General features: G+C 38.0%; 1 protein-coding gene across 2 annotated transcripts in view; it reads left to right on the top strand.

Annotated features, from left to right (window-relative positions):
* The window catches only part of ATP7A (ATPase copper transporting alpha), a 76,881-nt gene extending 51,865 nt beyond the window's left edge, over positions 1–25,016 (top strand). For both annotated transcript variants that reach the window (XM_063432063.1, XM_063432064.1), the window contains exons 11-23: positions 1,985–2,076; positions 4,551–4,678; positions 7,503–7,657; positions 10,932–11,066; positions 12,086–12,280; positions 14,080–14,262; positions 14,382–14,580; positions 15,697–15,843; positions 16,936–17,078; positions 17,427–17,630; positions 18,951–19,068; positions 19,823–19,925; positions 20,550–25,016. In XM_063432063.1, the coding sequence (XP_063288133.1) occupies positions 1,985–2,076; positions 4,551–4,678; positions 7,503–7,657; positions 10,932–11,066; positions 12,086–12,280; positions 14,080–14,262; positions 14,382–14,580; positions 15,697–15,843; positions 16,936–17,078; positions 17,427–17,630; positions 18,951–19,068; positions 19,823–19,925; positions 20,550–20,826 (2,079 nt within the window). In that variant the 3' untranslated portion in view covers positions 20,827–25,016. The remainder of the gene's footprint in view (positions 1–1,984; positions 2,077–4,550; positions 4,679–7,502; positions 7,658–10,931; positions 11,067–12,085; positions 12,281–14,079; positions 14,263–14,381; positions 14,581–15,696; positions 15,844–16,935; positions 17,079–17,426; positions 17,631–18,950; positions 19,069–19,822; positions 19,926–20,549) is intronic.
* The last annotated feature ends 1,023 nt before the right edge of the window (positions 25,017–26,039 follow it).

Genomic DNA, 26,039 nt, shown 5'->3' with positions numbered 1-26,039 from the left:
CCCCAACACGCAGGAAAGAGGAAACCCACAAAAGGTGGATCTGAAAGACGTATTACCGAGCCTTAAAATGGCCGGACGTAACGTATCAATACAACAAGAAACAGGGTCAAGATAAGTGAAGGACAGGAATAACAGAAATACTCAAGTCAAGACAAAGCTGGGGTCAGGATACCAGAAATCGCACGTTAAATACGAAAGCCGAGGTCAAACACAGGAAATCACAAGGGGATCACTAGGAGCAGTAAACGAGGATCTAAACAGAAACCACGATAGGGCAATAAATGAAGGCCACAACAAGCCTTAATAGGCTCACAAGAGTTCCCATTGCTCCACGTCATCTCTCTGACCCCAAACTGCATTGTGTCACCTAAATGACGTGGATATATATATATATATATATATATATCAAAAAAGATGAGTTCGGCACGCTACCTATATATAGCTTAAAAAGTCTTCTGCCAGGGTGCAAACCCGCAAAATATATAAAGGAAAAAAATGATACAAAGGTGCACCTCTGGACTAAATAGCATTTTTTTTCAATTTATTGTGCAAAAAGGAACGACCAACGTTTCACCTATTCAGGTCTTTTTCAAGATCCTGAAAAATACCTGAATAAATCGAAACGTTGGTCGTTCCTTTTTGCACAATAAATTGAAAAAAATGCTATTTAGTCCAGGAGTGCACCTTTGTATCATTTTTTTCCTTTATATATTTTGCGGGTTTGCACTCCTGGACTAAATAGCGTTTTTTTCAATTTATTGTGCAAAAAGGAACGACCAACGTTTCGACCTATTCAGGTCTTTTTCAAGATCCTGAAAAATACCTGCAACTGCAATATATATATATATATATATATATATATATATATATATATATATATATATATATATATATATATATATATTGCAGTTTGTCCCGTGAACCAGCACAGAGAGCCGTTCGCGGGACCGCAAAGGTAAGTTTGTGACACATACATTGTTGGGTTTTAGGTGTGTGGGATTCCTGGGCAGTGCATAATTTCTATACATATATTAGAGGTCTGTTGCAGCTGAATATTGTTTAGTTGTCACAATCTATCTTATTTAGCACATGGTTTTCTTTCAGCTGAATGCACACCTCCACTTGGCTAAAGTTTAATTGTCTGTTGAATCTTGTCAAATCTAGATATGCATATTCACAAACACCAGAACATCAGCTGAACTGCATCCAAATTGGCTTCAATTGATTGTTCCAATTACTCTAATATGTACCAGGGGAATTACGATTAAAACTTTAAGCCCTTTTAATTCTAAGTCACTCTAATGATACCACAAATACCCCTGCAAAGTGTGTGTGTGTGTGTGTGTGTGTGTGCGCGCGCACACACACACACATGCAGAGAGTCCATGGAGGATGGATTTCCCAAGTAAGTGGGTTCATCTCATAAGAGCAGGCATTATGTTTCCAGGTGAGTGAGTGTGTGTGTGTGTGTGTGTGTGTGTGTGTGTGTGTGCGTGCGTGTGTGTGCGCGCGTGCGCACACACACACACATGCAGAGTCTATGGAGGATGGATTTCCCAAGTAAGTGGGTTCATCTCATAAGAGCAGGCATTATGTTTCCAGAATTGGACCTGCCAAGAGGGGAGTTTGGTATTATGGCATATTTATGTACTGTAACCAAACCCCCTATTGTTTTGCCTAGGAGTTGATTTGTTTAAAAAAAGCAACCTGTTAAATTCTGTGAGCTGTGAGTGCGCTGGATTTTGTAAGATTCGGGTGGGTGTTATTGTGTGTGGGTGTATTTATAACTTTGCTTTTTAAATTAAAATCTTACATTTTAATTTATCTTGTTACTTTTAGTTCATTTACACAAATACATTATTTTTGGATAGAATTACTATTTCGTGCAAGATATTAGAGTCTCTCTATATAGTAATCCTTACATAAGATACCAGTTCATGACGGTCTGTATGCCACAAAAAATAATTTTTATTTTTTGTTGCAGAGCAAAACATCAGAAGCTCTGTCTCGGCTGATCTCACTGCAAGCTACTGAAGCAACTATTGTAACATTGGGATCTGGCAACTCTGTTCTAAGGTATTTGGATACTTATTTTTCACCATTGTACATGCTGCTGAAAAGGGTGTTACTATGAGTGGTACAAAATAAAAATTCATAAATATTTCTCTACCAATAGAAAAAAGTGCCATGTACATTGATAAACCACAACATTAAAACCACCTGTGTGTCGACAAACCTAGTCATGCCAAAACAGCTCTAATGCACTGAGGCATGGACTTCCAAAATCTCTGAACGTGTCCTGTGGTATCTGGCACCAAGATATTAGCAGCAGATCCTTTAAGTCTTGCAAGTTGCCAGATGGTCCCTTCATGGATTGGATCTGTTTTTCCAACTCATCCCAGAGGTGCTGGAACAGATTGACTTCTGGGGAATTTGGGGCCAAGGCAACACCTTGAACTCTGTCATGTTCCTCAAACCATTCCTGAAAAATGTTGCAGCGTGGCAGGGTGCATTATCCTGCTGAAAGACGCCCCTGACATCAGGGAACACTATTGCAGACAACGTACTCCTTCATTGCAATTATCTCTAGGTAGGTGGTAGGTATAAAAGTAACATCCACATGAATGCCAGGACCCAGCAGAACATTGCCCAGAGCATAACACTGCCTCCGCCGGCTTGCCTTTTTCCCATAGTGTATCCTCTTGCCATCTTCCTCAGTTAGAAAGCACACACACCCAGACATTCACCTGATCTAAAGGAAAATGTAATTCATCAAACCAGGCAACCTTCTTCCATTGCTCCATGGTCCAGTTCTGACAATATCTTCCCAATTGAAGGTGCTTTTGGTGGTGCACAGAGGTCATCATGGGCACTCTGACCGGACTGCAGCTACACAGTTCCATACGCAGCAAACTGTGATGCACTGTGTGCTCTGAATCTTTCTATCGTGGCCAGCATTAACCCCCCCTGGGGTAGTGGGGGTTAATTTTTTTATTTAGGGCCCCCCACCCGCCGCTCAGGGGGAGGACATTAGGTCCCCCCCTTATTAGTATTTAGGGCCCCCACCCACCACTCAGGGGTGGGGGCCAGGGCGGGAGGACATTTGGTTTCCCCCTTTTATTCTACTTTAGGGCCCCCACCCACCGTTCAGAGGTGGGGGCCAGGGGGAGGACAATAGGTCCCTCCCCCCATCATTTTACTTTAGAGCCCCAACCCGCTGCTCAGTGGTGGGGGCCATGGGGGAGGACATTAGGCCCCCCCCTTATTCTAATTTAGGGCCCCCACCCGCTGCTCAGGGGGGAGGACATTAGGTCCGCCCCCCAATTGGTCTTTAGAGCCCCCACCCACCGCTCGGGGGGGGGGGGGGGAGACACATTAGGTCCCCCCCATCCTCATTATTTTAATTTAGGGCCCCCACCTGCTGATCGGGGTTGGTGGCCGTGGTGGGGGGGGGGGGGTGTGAGAGCAATAGGTCCCCCCTTTAGGCTCTGGAGGGGGGACCTTCTTTTTTTTTTTTTTTTCTTAACAGTGAGCAGCCACAGGCTGCTCACTGTTTAATAGACATGCCCCTACTCATTGTATAGCGAGTAGGGGCATAATTTACTAATACTAAGTATAGTATTTAGTATTGGTAAATTTGGCTGAAAGACCAATTTAGGTCTTTCAGCCTTTTAGTAGATAGCTCCCTAATACCGTGGGAATTAGGGAGTTATCTACTTATTCATTCCTGTCATTACATTGACTGGCTAAGTAACTTACATTTTATATGAATGTATGTTACTTGATTGTTGTAAGTGTTGCAAATGCTTACAGCTGAATCCTGGCTACGTTTGTATACTTTTTATTTAAAATTGTAAACAGTGTAACATTCTTCCACTGGGTAAGTATATTAGTTCTTAGGCAATACTGTACTTCGGAAATTCGGTAATTTCCGCAATTCATCTATTCAGACATTCGGAAGTACTCGAATATCCAAATTGCCCGAAATTCGCCCGACTTCACATTCGGACCGAAACGAATTGCACATGTCTACTGTTTTGCTGTTTCAGTAACGCTTTTTTTTTTTTCTTTTCTTAAATAATGCTTTGGCACCATCTTGTGGCCATTATTTCAATAACATTCATATTTTTTGCCCACTTTTCAGACTTAACAGTTTTTTTGTTTGTTTTTTAAAAAATATACATTTTATTGCAAATAGACTTTTTGTGTGAAAAGTCTACACTGCTAGAAATAGCACAGAGTAGGCATACTCTATTAATGAACAAAACATACCGTTTTGTGATAATAATAATAATAAAATAACATGCACACTAAATTTAATTAATTTGCATTATTTGCCATAGGTGTATATGAATGCCCTGTTTCATCTTCTGGTAACTACACTTTTAGATTGTAATCTAAGCATGGAAAACTGCATGTTTGCACTGTGTCATTGACAATATTCACAGGATCCTGCAATGCTAATGTTTAATTTGAAGAAATATTAGGGATATCTATGTGTCTGCATAGAACCATATTGTACATGAATCTCTCTTTCTTCTATATAACAGCGAGGAGCAAGTGGATGTGGAACTGGTGCAACGTGGTGATATAGTAAAAGTGACACCCGGAGGAAAGTTCCCTGTTGATGGCAGAGTTGTCGAAGGTCATTCCATGGTTGATGAATCCTTAATTACAGGTAAACGCAAATAACGCTAATTATGGAACTTATTTTGTTTGTTCATCATTAAAATTTTATACTGGAATATTTGCAAATCAAACACAGCTGTATGTTGTTCAGTGTGCCATTGACACAATTATACATGGAATGTAATGTAAAATGCTCTGCACATATTGTAGATGTCCAGTAGCGAGATATTGACAAAATACATCCCATTTGTATGTCTAATATATCCATATCCAGTTGACCCCTTCACTGCTGAACCTTTTGAGCTTTCTCGCTCTTGTGCTGAATTACCGTATATACTCGAGTATAAGTCGAGACCCCTAATTTTACCTAAAAAAACCTGGGAAAACGTATTGACTCGAGTATAAGACTAGGGTGGGAAATGCAGCAGCTACTGGTAAATTTCTAAATAAAATTATATCCCCCAAAAATTATATTAATTTAATATTTATTTACAGTGTGTGTATATAATGCAGTGTGTTTGTATGAATGCGGTGTGTGTGTGTGTAAATAATGCAGTGTGTTTGTATGAATGCGGTGTGTGTGTGTGTGTGTGTATATAATGCAGTGTGTTTGTATGAATGCGGTGTGTGTGTGTGTGTATATAATGCAGTGTGTTTGGATGAATGCGGTGTGTTTGTGTGTGTGTATATAATGCAGTGTAGATGGGAAGTACAAGCGCTTTTATGTTTAGTTTATAATCTGGGTTATCCTGAGCAAATTTTTTGTGAGCTGCTATACCACCGTGCTTATCTTTCTATCAGAAAATGGTGCAAAAGGAAGAGATATCGGTGTAGCGCTCTATCGTAGTGGGTATATGGAAATCAATTAGTAGAAAACCTTGCTGTACCTTAAATAGGTTGGGTATACTATAGAAAGTCCCAGTAGTTTCGGATTTTACCTTAAATAAAAAACACAAATATACAGAACATAGTGTAACCTGTGTACAGAGTAAAATATAAAAATAAAGTGAACATTTTTCCAGCTGAGGAAGCCAATTTGGTGAAACGCGTCCTGGATGAACAGTGAGCTGACAGAATTGATTTTTGGACTAGAGCGCTACACCGATATCTCTTCCTTTTGCACCATATAATGCAGTGTGTTTGGATGAATGCGGTGTGTGTATGTGTGTATATAATGCAGTGTGTTTGGATGAATGCGGTGTGTGTATGTATGAATGCGGTGTGTGTGTGTATGTGATGCAGAGCCTTGGTGGGGGGTGGGCATTTTTATTATTTTTTTTTTAATTATTATCATTTTAATATTTTTCCGTTATATTATTATTTTATTATTATATTATTTTTTTTAAATATTAATATTTTATTTTTATTTTATTATTATTTACATTTGTATTTATTTATTTTCGTCCCCCCTCCCTGCTTGTTAGCTGGCAAGGGAAGGGGGCTCTCACTCCCTGGTGGTCCAGTGGATGGGCTGTGTAGGAGGGGGGATGGCAGCGAGCTGTTACTTACCTTTCCTGCAGCTCCTGTCGGCTCCCTTCTCTCTCCTCCGGTCCGGTCAGCTCCCCTGTCAGCTCCACGCGGTGTCTCGCGGTGTGACTGCCGCACGGAGCATTGCCACGGTAACCCTTGGCAACGCTCTGACCCCGCGGCTCTTGCAAGATTTACAGTGGAGCTGACCGGAGGAGAGAGAAGGGAGCTGACAGGAGCTGCAGGAAATGTAAGTAACCGCTCGCTGCTAGCCCCCAACAGGACCGCCGGGCTTGTAATGAGCCCGGCGGTCCTGGGCTGTATTATGGCAATGTAAGTTGCCATAATACAGACACTGACTCGAGTATAAGTCGAGTTGGGGGTTTTCAGCACAAAAAATGTGCTGAAAAACTCAACTTATACTTGAGTATATACGGTACCAGTTAGCATTTTATTTCTAACTATTGTAGCAAATCTTTTCATTTCTTTATTTTTTTCTTTGAACACAAATTACTTTTTTTTTTTTTTTCAAGAGACATTTATTCAAGAAGGAAAACCCCTTACATGCCTTAAACATACTACACTAAATAAAGGAAAAAAATGAATATAATGTGTGGCAAATGACAGTGTACTTGTATACTTGTTTTTCAAAATCACAAAACCCTAGTTTTACAAGTTTATCATTAGGATTAGATTGCCTTTCTAAAATGCTAGCATATAATTTTTCTCATATTCCATATAAGCAATAAAGAAATAGCCGGAAACCTTTTTAAAAGCAACACAACATGACCGTTTCTTTAACCCCTTATGGACACATGACATGTATGATATGTCATGATTCCCTTTTATTCCAGAAGTTTGGTCCTTAAGGGGTTAAAGGGAGACGTAACTACTGTTGCGATGTTTATTTTTTTCAGTCCTGTTCTAGAGGGAATATAGAAATAATGATCATGAACAAATACATTTATGAATTGGATATCTTGGGGTACAATTTGGGTGGTCACATATTAGTTTTACAAGTCTGTAGTGCTCATAAATATCCAGAATTTGGCACTACGGGCAAACTTTCGTATTTTGCACTGTTAATTCCAAGATTCCACTTAAATCTGTTAGAACCATATAGTACTATACATTACAATGTAGTGGAAACTCTACTAAGAAAAAAATGTACTTCAAAGTATTCAGTGTTAGGAGCCTGTAACTGTGCCAAACAAATTTGTTAATTTTTTTAATTACATGTTTAAAATGATTTCACTGGTGATGTGCTTCTAGACAGATCTAAAATATACTTGCACCTGCAAGTCTGGAGAGTCCGCCTGGGGTGAATTTTACTTGCCAAGGCAAAATTTTCATGGAACTTTTGTGCCTTTCTTTAAATACTATATAAAAATATATCTTCTTCTTAGGTGAAGCTATGCCTGTTACTAAGAAACCAGGCAGCAGCGTGATTGCTGGCTCAATAAACCAAAATGGATTCTTGCTGATTGCTGCCACTCATGTTGGCTCTGATACTACTCTTTGCCAAATTGTTAAACTTGTAGAGGAAGCCCAGACATCAAAGGTAATGGATGTATTGGAAAATCTTATAAGCGTAAAGGGATACTCTAAATAGAGTAATGAAGCAGTTTTGGTATATAGCTCATGCCCCTGCGGTCTCACAGATCAATTATCTGACATTTAGAAGATAAATTACTTTAGTTTCTGTCCATGCAGCCCTAGCCACACCTCCCCTGGCTGTTACTCATACAGCCATGATGAAAAGATATGGTTTACATTCCAATCAAATATTACAGCACAGTGGATTTCCTTTAGAAATACCTATCTCTTGAATTGTATTCACAAGGCTTCTGTAGGCTCTAGCTGGCCAAAAACAGCACAGATAATAAGAAATTCTAAATTACACATATTATGCAATAAGTTTAAACATTAGATCTCTCTTCAGATGAAGTGTGTAGAGAGGCTGTATAAGTCACACACAGGTGAAGTGTAGCTAAGGCTGCATAAACAAAGTGATTTCACTTCTAAATGATGGAGAATTGAGCAGTTAGACCACCGGGTATGGTCTAAACACCAAAACCACTCATTTAAGCTAAAGTTGTATTAGTCCTTAGAGTGTCAATTTTTTTTTAGAAGCTGAATATATTGTTTAATATTATTTTAATACATCTGCTCGAGGTGCTATTTACTACTTTTGTATCAGAAAAAAAGCCCACAGTCAATGTGATATATATATATATATATATATATTTATTTATTTATTTATTTGCAGTTTAGTTTTCAATTTATCTAGTTCACAGATTAGTGAACACATTACATTGCATTTAGAATGCACAAACAAATATAAAGCATACAGTTGCAAGAAAAAGTATGTGAACCCTTTGGAATGATATGGATTTCTGCACAAATTGGTCATAAAATGTGATCTGATCATCATCTAAGTCACAACAATAGACAATCACAGTCTTCTTAACCCCTAAAGGACACATGACATGTCTGACATGTCATGATTCCCTTTTATTCCAGAAGTTTGGTCCTTAAGGGGTTAAACTAATAACACACAAATAATGAAATGTTGCCATGTTTTTATTGAACAAACCATGTAAACATTCACAGTGCAGGTGGAAAAAGTATGTGAACCCCTTGTCACGGTTCTCACCAGTTAGACAGACGGCCAGACGTGGTCGCTCCTGGAGTTCCCAACAGGGGACTTGAGCTGGGGAACTTCTCAGTCCTGGTCCTGCTTGCTACCTCTGAGCCACAGCAGCTTTATACAGTGACTACTGTTTCTGGTCCTGTTCATCCTGGCATGGCTACTACACTGGGGGCTGCACCTTGACTTGGCTGTGTTTCACCTGTTCCTGATCAGTCGTCAGCGGGGTATTTAAACCCAGCCTCGCCCTGTGCTCAGTGTCAAGTCTTTGATCATCTGATCCTGTTTTGTACCAGTGTTCCTGTTTATCTGCTTCGTATTATTGACCCCGGCTTCTGACTACGTTGTTCCTGACCTCTGGCATCCCTTGACTTCGGCTACTCCTCGTTGTTCCTGACCTCTGGCATCCTTTGACCTCGGCTATCCCTCAAAATTCCTGCTGGTTCAGTCCTTGCCTGTCCTGCGTATTTGGTACTGCATCCTGCACAGCCCCCGTGCACAGACCCACAGGCCAGGTGAATTCTTACCTGACCACCTCGGCCTGTGGCTATCTGCAAGGGTGAGCAACATATCTGCGCTACAGACTCCCAACTCGGGTAAGACCCTGACACCCCTAGACTAATGACATCTCCAAGAGCGAATTGGAGTGAGATGTCAGACAACTGGAGTCCAATCAATGAGATGAGATTGGAGGTGTTGGTTACTGGTGTCCTGCCCTATAAAAAACACACACCAGTTCTGGGTTTGCTTTTCACAAGAAGCATTGCCTGATGTGAATGATGCCTCGCACAAAAGAGCTCTCAGAAGACCTACGATTAAGAATTGTTGACTTGCATAAAGCTGGAAAGGGTTATAAAAGTATATCCAAAATCCTTGCTGTTTCAGTCCACGGTAAGACAAATTGTCTATAAATGGAGAAAGTTCAGCACTGCTGCTACTCTCCCTAGGAGTGGCCGTCCTGTAAAGATGACTGCAAGAGCACAGCGCAGACTGCTCAATGAGGTGAAGAAGAATCCTAGAGTGTCAGCTAAAGACTTACAAAAGTCACTGGCAAATGCTAACATCCCTGTTAGCGAATCTACAATACGTAAAACATGAAACAAGAATGGATTTCATGGGAGGATTCCACAGAGGAAGCCACTGCTGTCCAAACAAAACATTGCTGCACGTTTACAGTTTGCACAAGAGCACCTGGATGTTGCACAGCAGTACTGGCAAAATATTCTGTGGACAGATGAAACCAAAGTTGAGTTGTTTGGAAGAAACACACAACACTATGTGTGGCGAAAAAGAGGCACAGCACACCAACATCAAAACCTCATCCCAACTGTGAAGTATGGTGGTGGGGGCATCATGGTTTGGGGCTGCTTTGCTGAGTCAGGGCCTGGACGGATTGCTATCGTCGAAGGAAAAATGAATTCCCAAGTTTATCAAGACATTTTGCAGGAGAACTTAAGGCCATCTGTCTACCAGCTGAAGCTCAACAGAAGATGGGTGTTGCAACAGGACAATGACCCAAAGCATAGAAGTAAATCAACAACAGAATGGCTTAAACAGAAGCAAATACGCCTTATGAAGTGGCCCAGTCAGAGTCCTGACTTAAACCCGATTTGAGATGCTGTGGCATGACCTCAAGAAAGCGATTCACACCAGACATCCCAAGAATATTGCTGAACTGAAACAGTTCTGTAAAGAGGAATGTTCAAGATTTTACTCCTGACTGTTGTGCACGTCTGATCTGCAACTACAGGAAACTTTGGTTGAAGTTATTGCTGCCAAAGGAGGTACAACCAGTTATTAAATCCAAGGGTTCACATATTTTCTCCACCTGCACTGTGAATGTTTACATGGTGTGTTCAATAAAAACACGGCAACATTTCATTCTTTGTGTGTTATTAGTTTAAGCAGACTGTGATTGTCTATTGTTGTGACTTAGATGATGATCAGATCACATTTTATGACCAATTTGTGCAGAAATCCATATCATTCCAAAGGGTTCACATACTTTTTCTTGCAACTGTATATCTGTATGTTAATGCTTTAAGCAACAATCTCTGTAACTATTCAAGCTTTTATCAGACTTATATTGCATGCAAACCAATATGTACAAACTATGGGGACTTGTTATTTTTATTATACTACTCTTAATATTTAAACAATCTCTCTGTAATTTTCCTTTACTCAGGCACCTATCCAACAATTTGCTGATAAACTCAGTGGCTACTTTGTCCCTTTCATTGTTGCTGTGTCTGTCCTCACGTTGCTTGTTTGGATTATTGTTGGCTACCACAATTTTGAAATCGTAGAAACATATTTTCCGGTACGTATAGAATTCAAACTAAATAGTGTAAATGATAAAATGTCTGCATACGCGTTTCACTCCAAATTCCACAGGTCACCCACTAACAATCCAATGAATGCAGTCACTCCAGCTCTGTTGGCGATGTGTGTTCAATAAATTGTCACCCAAAAAGTGAATCTATGTGCTGGAGTCATTGCATTCACTCAAACCATTCAGCACAGGTTTTTCATCTTTTAAACAGAGTTTGAACTGTTAAAGGGACACTATAGTCACCAGAACAACTACAGCGTTTTGTATTTGTTCTGGTGAGTAGAATCATTCCCTTCTGGCTTTTTGCAGTAAACAAAGTCTTTTCAGGGAAAATGCAGTGTTTACATTACAGCCTAGGGTTAACTCCACTGGCTACTTCTTTGAAGGCTACAAGAGGTGCTTCCTGGGGCATTCAGTTTCTCCACCCACTGCATGGAGACACTGAACTTTCCTCATAGAGATGCCTTGATTCAATGCATCTCTATAAGGAGATGCTGATTGGCTAGATCTGTTTTTGGCTTGTGCTGGCTCTGCCCTTGATCCTGATCTGCCTCCTTGACCGCCAATCGTATGGCAAAGCATTGTGATTGGTTCGGAGAATCACTTCTGGTGGTGTCAGCCAAGCAGGCAGATCAGGGGCAGAGGCAGCAGCTGCAGACTTGACTAAAAGGAAGATTTTACTATATTTAAGGAAGCAAGGTGGGTCCAGGGGGCTCGAGGGTGGTTTTAACACTATAGGATAATTTTACATTTTTGTGTGCTAACACTATTATATTGCCCAATCACACTGTGAGCAGATATAGCAATGTCTAGTAAACTTTAATCTTCCAAGATCTGGTGAATGCATAATGTTTGGCATACATTTTTTTAAATGGATTTTGTGGCTGGTTCCTTCCACATATTTCTGTTTTGGGCCTGATAGCAATAATGTTTTGGTGATCATCAATAAAAAATAAAAAAAACATGTTTTTCCCGTTCTCTCTTTCCGCACCTCTTTCTCTATAAAGGGCTACAACAAGAGTATTTCACAAGGAGAAGTGATTATCCGCTTTGCTTTTCAAGCTGCAATTACAGTCCTGTGTATTGCTTGTCCCTGCTCACTTGGTTTGGCTACCCCAACTGCAGTTATGGTTGGAACAGGAGTCGGAGCTCAGAATGGCATATTGATTAAAGGGGGAGAACCATTGGAAATGGCACACAAGGTGTGTAGCTTTTGAAATGTAACTCTAGTTATATAAAAGCCAAATTGCCTAGAGCTGTGATGTTGAAATTGAATATATTTGTTTAAAGGGAGAGAAGTGAATGGTCTGTCAAGATAGGAAAATGTTTTATCGTGATAAATATGTGAAGGTATTTATACAATTATTATATAAGTATTTCTGTAAATTCTGGCCTTTTCGTATTCCATAATGGAAACTGGCCTTCTTGGTGGGCACAGTATCATTTGACTGTTTTTTAGGTTCAAGATTGTGATAGAGGGTTGTAATATATATTCTTAAAAAGTAATATTTCTGTAGCCATGCATTCCAGGGAAAAGCAAAGTCTAATGTTGCTTGATAATGAAAAAGTGGATCAAAAATTATGATTCACTTTACCTTTATTCCAGGCATATAAAGCAGTTCGGACCTCACCACTGACAGACGACAGCATTAGCCTATTTCACTTGTGTACAAGTAGTTGACATTGGGCTGTCTGCTGGTTTCATTTACTAAATCCAGCCACTAGGGGGAATATATTGAGCACACATGTACTCAATTTTCCTAAATAAAAGAAAATCATCTCTTTTTAGGATTTGTAATATTATGTTTGCTGATCCCGTTGATTATTCAAATATGTGTTTTATAAGGTCTGAAAAATAAAATTTATAGCCGATATCCAGAACTCTGAATTTATCTCTGTTCTGGAACAGAATGTGTCCATCGTGGCTTCTTGTCAGACAGTATTGGAAGTGCTACTATGTGCACTTGGCATTCAGCATAGAGAGAGGGGGAGAAGAAAGATATTATTATTTATGGCATTTCTATAGCGCCAACCTATTCCACAGTGCTTTACAATATTTGTAAAAGGGGGAAATTTAACAATAAGTAAGAATTACAAAATGTTACAAGAACAATGGGTTGATGAGGATTCTTCTAAAATAAGCCTACAGTTTAGAGGATATGAGGAGAAATAGAAACAATTTGTCTTATATATAAAAACTGTGGGGTTTATTTTCAGACCACCCAAGTTTCCTGTGACTTTCACATCAGTCTACATATTTTTTTTTCCTTTTTCACCAATTTACTGGTGTACTAAAATGTCTGAAAAAAATGAGACTGAAAATTGTAGCTTTGCAAAAGAAAAAAAAAAAGCAGAAAATATGAGATGTAAATAACTATTCAGCACTTTCAATACATAAACCCCAATATTTCTGTTTCTCCTCTATTAAAATAGCGTGCCCTAGCTGTGCTTGGACTGAGCTGGATTGAGATGTGGATCCCAAAACAAAATACATTTTAAAAGAAAACTGGCCATCTCATGAAAGATTTTAATAGAAACTATTTTTCTATTCTATTTTCAAAGTTTTATTGAGTTTTAAGTGACTGTTTCGCGTCTTGTTTATTCACTTAATCTGTAATGTCAAGAGAGAGTCAAAAGTTGATAGACAGAAGATGGTCCAGGCACTCAAGGTTTAAGCAGATTTAGTGAGCGAGTTTACAGCAACATTTCAACCTCACAGGAGGTCTTTGTCAAGCTAACCAGATTTATTGGGATAATTTACAGCAACATTTAAAATTCATGGGAGGTCTTTGTCAAGCTTGAACCTTGATTGCCTGGCCCATCTTCTGTCCATCAACTTTTTGATTGAGGTCTTGCCTGCCTTGGGTCCGACTTAGCTTTCCTTTCAGAACCAAGGTGCTATGTTCCTATCTTTCAAAGAGAGTCCAATGAGATTTCCTTTTCTTTGTTTGCTTCTTAGTTCTTTGTTACTTTCTTGTTACTTTCTTGTTTTCTTTTTCAGGTGAAGACTATCGTGTTTGATAAGACTGGAACCATAACACACGGCTCTCCAGTTGTAATGCAAGTGAAGGTGTTGGTTGAACGTAACAGGATGCCATCACACAAACTTCTTGCAATAGTTGGAACAGCAGAGAGTAACAGTGAGCACCCCCTGGGCTCAGCCGTCACAAAGCACTGTAAAGAGGTAAGCTGTGTGTTTGGCTGTTTTTGAAAACTTTGCATAATATTACTCTTAATAAAGAATTTAAGGTGTGATTGCCAGCAAACTGATTTTTATTTTTGCTTTATTTTCTTTTACTCAAGGAGCTGAACACCGAGGTTCTTGGTACCTGTTCGGATTTCCAGGCAGTGCCTGGATGTGGAGTCAGCTGCAAAGTTAGCAACATAGAACAACTTATATACAAGAGGACAAGTGCAAACAGCAGCAACAAGCTCCTAGTGCAGGTGGAGGGAAACCATGAGGATTCCATTCTTGAGCCCTTCATAGATGCACCAGAACAAGGTATGATGCAACAACCTATGTGTATATGCAATAACCCACAAGTTGCAAATTCTCATATCCATATTTACTTAAAAGGGAATCACCACTTCCCCAAATCTTTAATATTATGTATACTTATCTCTTGTATTAAAAATAAATCTCTTGCGGTTAGAGATCCTATTTCCCTGGCAGTCATAGTTATGCAATGGTGTAATTTCCAGCATAGTGTCGGTTCACATTTAAAGGCATATATATTTCTTACAATAAATGCGTAACTGATTCACTTTAGTGGAAATAATTTAAAATGAATGCCATATCTTTCAGGAAATTTGTGTCAGAGAACATAGTGCAAAGATCCACATTCCCCTACTCTATACCCTCTTCCTTTTTGTAACACTGTGACCAATCCTCCCCATGGCAGTTGATGCCATGTCCATGCAGTATTGTCATAAGCACCCTTTTTGTTTCAGCTCCCACCCTCTATTTAAACTTGTGTGTGTGTGTGTATATATATATAATATATTTCCGTATAGCTCTTGTTTTTTTCTGTCCCTATGTGTCTCCTATCTCCAATTAAAACTCAATCTACCAGTTCCATTTCAGTATTCAGTCTCTTCCCTTTTCATAAACGTACTCAGCCATTGGTCCCCTTATCTTGTCATCCATTCTCATGTGGGGTTCTCCTCTTCTCCTCTCCTGTCTGCCTATGTGCACTGATATGAGAACTAGCAGACATTTATCTGATGATGGCAGCAAGTTTGATGGCTACATTGGATGCAGACTTCTAAGCACCACAGTACCATCACTAGTCTAGACTTTCTATGGTATAATGATTATTTATATATGTGTCTGTGAAAGAAAATTCTCTTTTAAAGATTAACCACAAGTTAGGATTTTTCCAGTGAGGATAAACATATTACCTGTATTGTTAGGGTATGTATAATATTGTCATATCACATGCTTTTTGGTGCATTTTCCCTTCTATTGAAAATCTTTATCTTTTCTGTGTTTTCATAGTTTTTACTACATTTGTATACATTCAGCTTCATATGCATGGAATACATCTAACTATATTTTTACTTTAGAAATGCAGGCTAATATGTCTTGTATTTTCTTCTATTTATTTTGTCATTTTAGAATCTCTTCCATCTCAGACATATTCTGTCTTGATTGGAAACCGTGAGTGGATGAACAGGAATTTTCTTAATGTGGAGCTTGAAACCGATGCTCTCATGGTGGAACATGAGCAGAAGGGACGTACTGCAGTCCTGGTAGCTGTAGATGGTAAAGATTCTCTGATACAAACTACTGTTATGGTCTTCATAAATATACTGTTCAGAAAGCAAAATTAAAGTTGGGCTTAAGTGCCGCAATGTATAACTAGGTTGCTTGTAGATATCGTTACAGCTAAAATCTCAATAAAGTATCAAGATAGATAAAAAAATATATACTGGCGCTTTTTTTTAAGTGTAGTCAAATATATATGCAGAACTGATAGCAGCTGTTACACCAAATGTAGTCTTCCCACATACACAAAATACAAATACAAAAAAAGAAAGGTGTAGCGCTATATACAAATATCTAATAAATCCAAACTTCTTAGAAATATTCACTTCCCAACTGGTCACAGGGTGGATGATATTATTTCAAGTGTTCTGAAAAGAAATTAAATCCTCATAGCGTAACTCTGTGATTCAATATATAAATATACAGTGTGTGTATAGAACCACTCACATATTGTAGAGCTTATAGCCAAGCTCAGGTGTACACGCTTTCAGGTCCGTAAAGGCGACCTTTTTCCCTTCTTCAGCTCCAATCTTTTTTTCCCCCCACGATGTAACTAGAGCTCAAGCAGAAGGTATATAGTATATATATATATATATAGGTATATATACCTATATATATGCTGTACTATATACCTTCTGCTTGAGCTTGAAATAATATCATCCACCCTGTGACCAGTTGGGAAGTGAATATTTCTAAAAAGTTTGGATTTATTAGATATTTGTATATAGCGCTACACCTTTCTTTTTTTGTATCAATAAAGTATCAAGTTCATCTAATTATGATCTACCATTCTATCGCAGTGTTAAACAGCAGAACTGGTATTCTCATCGATTCGGAAAAACGGCATATGAGAGCAAGCATCAAATAGTGTTAACCCGTAATGATAATCTATCACATAGAGCACATCATCTGCTCACACTTTTTCAAGCAGTGAACGATGCCCACAGTGTAGGCGCCTTAGGTGGTTTAATCCTCACCTCCAGATTGTCCAGAATAGCTGGCAACTGTGAAGAAAGCTTCACTAGCAGGCCACTAAATATGAAATACTTTTTTATGACCTAATAATTACTGTGTTTTTTTTTCTTTCAGGATTGCTTTGTGGGTTGATTGCCATTGCGGACACTGTGAAGCCGGAAGCAGCCTTAGCTGTTTACACATTACGTTCTATGGGCCTGGATGTTGTACTAATGACTGGGGACAACAGCAAGACTGCCAAAACCATTGCTGCACAGGTATATAAATAAATATATATATGTACTGCTCTTGGTGAAAATCTCAATGTAATGAACTACTCATTCCAAAAATGTGATACTTCTATAAGCAGAGTTTTTCTTTTGTACTAGAAAATATATGTTTGATTTTGTATGTGTTCTATGTGTGTTTTTTTATTTATTTATTTATTTATTTTGTAAATCCTGTAAATAAACATTTGTCACCCAAGCTGGTAGTCTTGCTAACTAGGTTTATCCCCATTAACTTTTAAATTTCTGTAAGTTGTTTTTTTTTGTATGTTTGCTAGATAACTGGTCCTGGAATCCTTTTAAGTGTTTTATTGTTTATTTCCTGGTTTCCTTTTTAAGGTTGGCATAACCAAGGTGTTTGCTGAAGTCCTTCCATCTCATAAAGTTGCAATGGTAAAGCAATTGCAAGATAAAGGAGTCAAGGTGGCAATGGTGGGTGATGGAATCAACGACTCCCCTGCTCTTGCCATGGCCAATGTGGGGATAGCTATCGGGACTGGCACTGATGTGGCCATTGAAGCTGCAGATGTTGTTCTCATAAGGGTATGCTAATTTGGATTTTTTTTGTGCAAGTTAATCGTGTCAGAATGCTTCATTTTTAAAGATGTAATTAATGTCTCGTAAAAATAACCACATTCTACTTTGTTGTAATTCAGCTTGCTTTACTGTACATTAAAAAAGGGAAAATTTGGAATGTTAGATTATTTTTTCCTAAAACACTTGCATGTAATATTTCTTTAATTGGTTAGCATACTAGTCAGCCATTTAGAGCATTCTGACTCCCATTCCAAAACATGGAAAGGCCTCTATAAAGTGGTGCCTAAGGCCTTGGGGAGATGGCCCTAACTTTGGGGGGAAAAGGGGATTGGACAATGGCATGATCCCACTTCCCTCCTTTATTTTCCTAATTTTGGTGACCTTTTGGAAATTCAATAATAAATGGCTTTTATTTGCTGTATGATTTTTTTTTTTTTTATTAGTATGTTTGTTAAAACAGATGTTCACTTAATGCCCACATTAATATCTTTAAAGGGAAACTCTAAGCACCAAAACAATTTTAGCTTAATAAAACAATCTTAGTTAAGTCTCACTGTTCAATTCTCTGCCATTTAGGAGGGGAATGACTTCTGTTTCTGTAGCCCTAACTACACCTCCCCTGGCTGTGACTTACAGTCTATATATAAAAAAAAAGTTTTTATTTTTAATAAGTGACCGCACTGTGTGTTTACTTTAGAAGCTTTTATCTTCTGCTCTAATAATTGAAATTTAATCACACAGGAGGATCCTTCAGCCTTTTAACAGAGAATGAGATAAGAAATTCTAAAATAAACTAAATGTTTAATGAAGGAAGTCAAAACATTATTTATCTTTGCAGGAAATGTGTACTAAAACTGTGTAGGACATATATAGGGGAGGTGTGTCAGGGTCTGCGTAAACAAAGTGATTTACCTCCTATATGGCAGTGAATTGAGCAGATAAACTGCAAGGTCATAATCTAAATAACAAAACCACTCAATCTAAATTTGTTGTGGGTGTTTATAGGCACTCTTTAATCATAATTTTCTTGTGTTGTAAACCTTTTCACTGTGCTTTTATGGATTCCAAAATGTGTAATGATTGTGTGTAAGAAGCTGCAAATGAGTCTTTGAATAAATCTCCTGAATATTATATTTTTTGCATGATTTTACATTTTTTTTGCTGCTGTCTTTTGACTATTGTGGATGTTCAAATATGAGGCTACTCTGCATTTATACACACTACAGTAAATAGCACACCGTCTAAATGTCATTATGATCAAACCCATTTGGTAATTACCGTATTTTAGAAGCTCAAATAATTATAATTATATTTTTCTCTTCTCAGAATGACCTTCTAGATGTGGTGGCCAGTATAGATTTATCTCGCAAGACTGTGAGACGAATCAGAATAAATTTTGTCTTTGCCCTGATATACAACCTTGTTGGCATCCCAATAGCTGCAGGTAAGAAAATAAACTCACATATTCCTCCAAATTCTTCAGTGCTATACAGGGTTTGTAATCTTCAATCCCATTGAGATTAGAATAGTAGAGAAAGTGTGTTTAAGGGAATCCCCATAAACTCTCCTCTTTTCCTTAACCCTGTAAATATTATTGATTGGTTTACTGGACTGAGTAGTGCATTGGAAGTTTAACCCCTTAAGGACCAAACTTCTGGAATAAAAGGGAATCATGACATGTCACACATGTCATGTGTCCTTAAGGGGTTAAACAAAAGCTGCTCTATAGCAAATCCGTAGAGTTATTTGGAGAGACGACATCCTCTCATGATGCTCCAGACTGACTCTTGTGCTCAGGCACCTACAGAGAAATGCTGTACAGACCATGTGTGCTTGGAAATCTTTCCACAGGGCGTACAGGTATGCTCTGGCTGTGCCATGACATCCAGGTATGCTGTTTCAATTGTGAAACAGAGAACAACTGCAAATAATTTGTTAAAAGCCACTTCCTTTTCTTTGGCTATAAAACTGTTCAAAAACGCAGTTCTGCTAAAAAATGTTTTTCCCCTTGGACTCCTTCCAGACATAAAAAATAAAAAATTTTAAAGAATTATATTCTAGATTTAGAGTTGTGCAGTGTTTCAGCAACAATATAGTTTTTAAAGAAAACATACAGTGTGGGTAAATGCCACCTTTGAAGAAATGCTGTTCGTACTGTAATAATTTATATTAATACAATATATTTAATATTTGCCCAGGTGTATTCATGCCAGTTGGCTTGATTTTGCAACCATGGATGGGATCGGCTGCAATGGCAGCTTCTTCAGTTTCTGTTGTTTTTTCTTCTTTACTTCTTAAACTGTAAGTATGACAACTGCAACTGTTCTAAACTTGGATTCTGTGTGGTTATTTAATTTTTTATCAAATTTATTTTAATTATCTGCTCTAGACAATAATGGTACAGAGTGTGGATCTAGGTTCTGTGGCAGTTTTAAATATATATGTTAAGCTCGTATAAGTCCTGCCTTCATCACAATGTTCAGATTACCCTTTAATATAATATTATGGTTCTTTATAAAAAGGGTTAAGTTATCGTAGAACCCTAAGCTACATCAGGATAAGGGCCTGGTATAGCAAATTAGAATTTAAAAATCAAAGATGATTATTAGTAATCTATATGCAACTTCCATAACAAAATGAAAGGAATGATTTAAAATGATAAAAAAAAGTCACACAGAACTACCTAAGGCTTTGCTGGTTTATTATCTCCACGAGAACATTTTAGGATGTTGAATGGCTTATAATATGCGATCTCAATAAAAAACGAATGGGTTGTTGCTGTAAATGAAATGTACTGATTTAATTAAATACTTGAGTATTTCAGTACATCAGTAGTGCATATTAAAAAATACATTTGTGTATTTCCTTTGTTATATTAAAATAAAATTTAAAAAAGCCTAATGGGATGCAATTTAATTTGTTCAGCTACCGTAAACCAAGTCGTGAAAAGCTGGAACTCCGAGCTCAAGGTCAAATGAGACAGAAATCCCCTTCAGAAATCAGTGTTCACATCGGAATCATGGAAAACCGAAGAAGTTCTCCTAAGCTAGGTATCCTGGATCGTATTGTTAATTACAGCCGGGCCTCGCTCAATTCATTCCTGTCTGACAAGAATTCTCAACACGGCATCCCCCTGCATGAGCCTGACAAGCACTCACTACTCATGGGAGATTTTAGGGGTGAGGAAGATACCTTTATCTGAACAATGCCACCAAATATATATCCAGGTTACAGACATTAACATTCTACAGTGGCTGTCATGAAACACAGAGGGTTTAAAATACAACTACTGTGACCCCAAATGAATATTGAGAAAATGACTTGCATAGACAAAATGCCACATTTATACTACATGTGCCTGCACCTTGCTGGACTTATGGTGAGAATTTGGAGAATGAATACCAATGAGCTTTTTCTCATGAATCTCACATGCTCCTTTCTGGCACTACAGAGGTGACTTTAAATACTGACTGCATTGCTTTACAAGTGAATGTGCCTTATTTCCTTTTCCTTTTTAGCTTTCTTTGCACATCCAGTGCTGTAAAACAATATACTGAGGACGCTTTGACAATGTATGAAAGTTAGTATGTTGAATGTACACGTAAAATGTGTTCATTTTAATTATTGAGATTTTTTTTCCCCATTCCCATCAAATGGGCTAAATTATGTGTAATCCAATACCAAATTGTCACTCTCTGAAAGAAACATATTTGAGTATAGAAGTCACAAAATGTTTTATCTCATGAAAACAAATATGACTTTAAAAGCCTTTCTTCGCACCCCCTTGCCCCAGCTATGCTGCTAGTTGTTTCCTTCCCACTGCCACTGGGGAGCCTCCATCCTCAGAAAGCCAAAGGGTTGACTGCACATAGTTCATTAAATGGGTTATGTTTATTTTACCTGTTCACTCACTGAAAATGTTGCCCTTGTTTTAAAAATTCTTGGTACTATAATCAGTGCAGGAGATTGTCGTGATTATGTTGCAATAAGTCTCTGGGAACCCGTAGCGCATTTTATGTCAGATTGATTTTAAAAAGGCTTCCCTGGGACACTACTCAGCAGCCCTTTTTGCATCCTTTCAAATATTGTGCATGTTAATATTCAACTTTATCCGTACAAAGCCAGCCATTCTTGGCCAGCAGTAATAGTGTAACCCTCCTCTGCGCTTGCTTTGAATGCACGCTCTCATGATCACAACGGCATTCATTTCTTCCCTTTAGCCAAATTAGGCGGAACTGGCCTAATCCCTTCCTAAAAATGTCACTACCAGTAGGGAGTGAGAGATGAGGGTAAGAAGAAAAAAGAAAACAAATAGATTTTATATAGAAAATGCTAAGGGAAAAAAAATAAGAAAAACTGTTAAAGTAGTATTCCTTTATTCTTCCAATATAAATCAAATTTAATTCAATTCTGTTAATATTGAAATCTGCTCCATGTTTATCAGTGCACCAAGTCCATATAATATCAATTGCTAAGGATTACTAACCAATCCTACAGTCTTATTTCATACGCAATTTCATCATCAAATTATTAGAGCTCTATTACTTCAACAGGTATAATTACCCTTCACCGTACTACAGTTGCCTTTTCTATAAAAGTGCCCGTAGTGACATTTGCACTGATCACTTATTCTAATTTGACAACTTTAATGCAGTATAAAGTTAGCAGCTTCGTTGAGTTTGGTAAATTAAAAACTAACATTTACATTTTTACATAAAGCTACACTGCCTTCAGTGCTAAAAGAATATAAAAAACAAACAAATGGGTCAATGTTCTGCAACAGGGTGTACACTCTGACTGGGTTTACATACATTAGAATTAAGCATTTATATTTCTGTTGCATTTATTTATTTATTTTCTACATCAAGCTATTCAGTAAGTTAATTTATTTTGCGCACACAATCCCAAGTGTGTTTACACCAGTTGCACATATTTTCTTTACATTTGCAAACAAGCCCTTTTTTTTGTTGTTGTTGCAGATTAGTAATTCACAAACTCTTATAGAACTTGAACCCACTTGCCACAGATTACTCCAACTTCTGTTTGTTAGTTACCGTTTGCTTTAAACACATGTTTGGGGGGGGAAAAGGCCAAGAACCCGCTCTACACTGTGGTAGAAATGAAAAATAATGTAAAGACGTGTGGCTTTGATTAAATCTTCTCCTGCCATATTGCATAGATTGCTTCAGTAGAAACTATACACCTATCTAATCGATACGTACGCCAGCTTAAATCTAGATACACATGTATTGAGATTACTTAAATCACATGTGTTTATATATATACACACAATACATCGACCTGTATACAAATTGTATTTTAATCCTATCTAAAAGCAAGACATTATCTGTGCACTTTTTATATTGGGCAGGAAAGTAATGTTTTATTACTAAACTTTTTGATATTCGAATTTCTTTGTTCTGCATCCTGATTCAAAATAATGTGGACTATATTAATTTATATTGTTTGGTATAGGATTTTATAATTTGAATATAGATGGGGGTATCCATTAAAAGTCTGGAAAATGATTGTATTTTTGTAAGCTACATAATTCTTGTGTGTGTCTCGAAACAAAAAAGTTCAAATTGTTCAAAAATTCATTCACTGAAAAATGCAAGTAACTATGTCTCTCCAACGCTCTCTTACAGCTGCATTCAGTGCATTATACTAGCATGGATTTGCAATGCTCAACTAAACAGGCTTGATATATGAAATAAATTGCAATGCATGCAGTTCATATATGCATTTTAACAATGTTCCTCCTGCAGCAGTAAGTCTGTTATGTCCGAATCGAATGGGGTGTATCCTTGTGAAAAAGCAGTAAAACAGTCCACAATGTCTGAAACCGCTTTGGAAAATGAAAAGTGTTTTGTGTTCAAGAAAACAAACCTAACGTGTGTGTGTGTTATTTTATTTCATAGGTTCCCCTGCTTAGCTCTTAACAACTATGCAAGTTCTCCCTGTCTTCTTTGAGCACAGGGCAGTTCAACACATACAGTGCAAAAATTAAAAGAAAGAAAGTCAAATTTGTGATCGATACAAATGGCCTGCAGGAGGTGCATACCAACCTAAATTCAACTAAACAAGCTTGCTGAACATAAACTTTTTTTTAAATCACTATATTAGCTTATGGGTTATCCCATATTAACATCAATATGGAGGCTACATTTAAATTTTAGGGTCAAAATAGCCACATTAAAAACAGAATTGACTGGGGAGATTTTTCTAATTTGGCAATTGTAGAGGAGCTCCAATACCCAGCATAGGTGTCTCCGCTGTATAATCCTTGTAGCTGAGGAAACAGTACAATATCCAAAGCAAAATCCCCCCAGTAACTGGACGACACACAGTTCTGGGAGTAAACTGGTTTAATGGGAGCCTTTTATGTAACTCCCCATGCAAGGGGTTTCCTTAATCACATTCCAGGAGCATTCCCCACTTGACCTGAGAGGAGACTGCTGCAAAGTACACAACTAAATTCCATTAATTCTCAGGTCCAGAAAATATACATGAATTACACCCCAAAACACATATTTTAAATTCCACAAAATTAACATCACTGAACAGCTGGGATCTGAGCGCACACTTTGCCAAAATATCACTCAGATCCCTTTGGTGGTTCGGGAACACCATTTGAGTGAAGGTTGGCTGGTCGGCCACGAGGTGAAGCCCCAAAACCGTTCAAGAGGAAAATCAGGCACGATCAGTCATCTTTCGGGGATTCTCACATGAATATCGACGAAAGCTCACCCTAGCTGTTCGCATACGAATGTTCTCCCTATTCGGTAATATGTCTCTGGAACGCCTCATAACGGTTCAGGAAGTTGGATGGGCAGCGGTATCAGTTTACCTGATGTTCGCTGGGTTGTGTAGCCGAAATCAGTACCGTGTCGTTGACGACCATGTACCGCTGCCCGCGTTCGGGAGATAAAATTGCTGCCATTTGTTTGCACACGTGTGTTTGGCAATACGGCAGCAACACGGGAAACACTTTCTTTAATACGCAATTTGCAGCTAGCAGCCAGGGGTGGTCGGTAAACGAACAGGGGGTTACGGACAGCCAAACAAAGGGAATGAAAAGTGTATGACAAGCATTCATTCCGCTACAGCAATTATAACCTATTTTTTGCTATTTATATTGAATTACTGACAATTCTCACTTTAGTGAATAAAAAAATTTAAGTGCCCATAACAAAACCCCCTGCACTGCTGGCCATCATGTTTTGAAATATGTCACACAGTGGGCAGCCCTGGACTGATCAATTACTTATTTTTTTTAATTTTGACTTGTTTTAATTTCTATTTATGTTAATGAAGATAAAAATGAGTGAAACTCACTTAACTATATAGCATAAACAATCAATCGTAAACTCGGATGCATAAGAAAAAGAATGTAAAATAGTCTGTGTGTTGTAGAATTATGTGGGTGTATATCGATTCTATGGATGTCAACCAATGGTACATACTATAGACTGACTCGAAGGCCAAAAAAAATCCCATATTTTGTTTGTGACAATTTTGTGCTGCTGTAAAACTACAGATATGTAAGTTATATATTGTCATACTTAAGATTCTTTTTATTAAATATTATTTGACTTTCTATTTTTACTTTTTTTTTTATTTATAGCATGTGTAATTTATATTTTAAACATATGTCTAAAAGAAAATGTCATTGGTGCATTGAGAAATCGCCTCTTCTGTACTTCCTGTTTCTGCTCCATTACTGAACAATTCGAATTTAAATCTAAGAAAAAAAAAAAAAAAGTCTTTATCATTGTTTGCCAAGATTTTGGATAGTATTGATTTTCTATGTATATTGTGTGGAATATTGGCTGGCATCAACTTGAATCAGTGGCAGTCCAAGGTATGACCAAATACTTATGAGTGGACGTTGCACCACAGTAGTTTTGATCAGAGTGCTGTAACTCTGAAACAAACTAGTAATACCCCAAAGAATACAAGCAAACCTCACTCATAGCGTTGTGCTCAGTTCTAACCCTCCATTCTTTCTCTTTGGGAACATTTTTGGAATGCTGAAGTTGCTTTCCATTCTAACATCATTTTTAAAAACCTGAAGTGAAGAAGACTGTTCACGAGAAGGTCAAAACTATAGCACAGCAAAATCAAATTGTGAAGCCAAGAATGCTTGACATGTCTAACACTGCAGTAGCACTGCAAAAACATCTGATAACTTGAACTTGCCTTTCGTAAAAAGTACTGGTATCTTGGAACTCAAGAATGTCTGAAAGGTGCACAATGTTGTTTTTTTCCCCCAACTCTTGATTTGTGTCTGTTTTTCAGTTAAAACACAAGAGCAAGTAACAAAGTGAATCAGTTTTCAGATAGCAGTCAGTTCTTGCATGTCAACAAACACAATAAGGTGATGATGCAAATATCGACAGAAAGTTAAACTTA

This window comes from Pelobates fuscus, chromosome 9, assembly GCF_036172605.1.
Source record: "Pelobates fuscus isolate aPelFus1 chromosome 9, aPelFus1.pri, whole genome shotgun sequence".
Lineage (NCBI taxonomy): Eukaryota > Metazoa > Chordata > Amphibia > Anura > Pelobatidae > Pelobates > Pelobates fuscus.
This window is presented reverse-complemented; position numbering and strand designations above follow the sequence as displayed.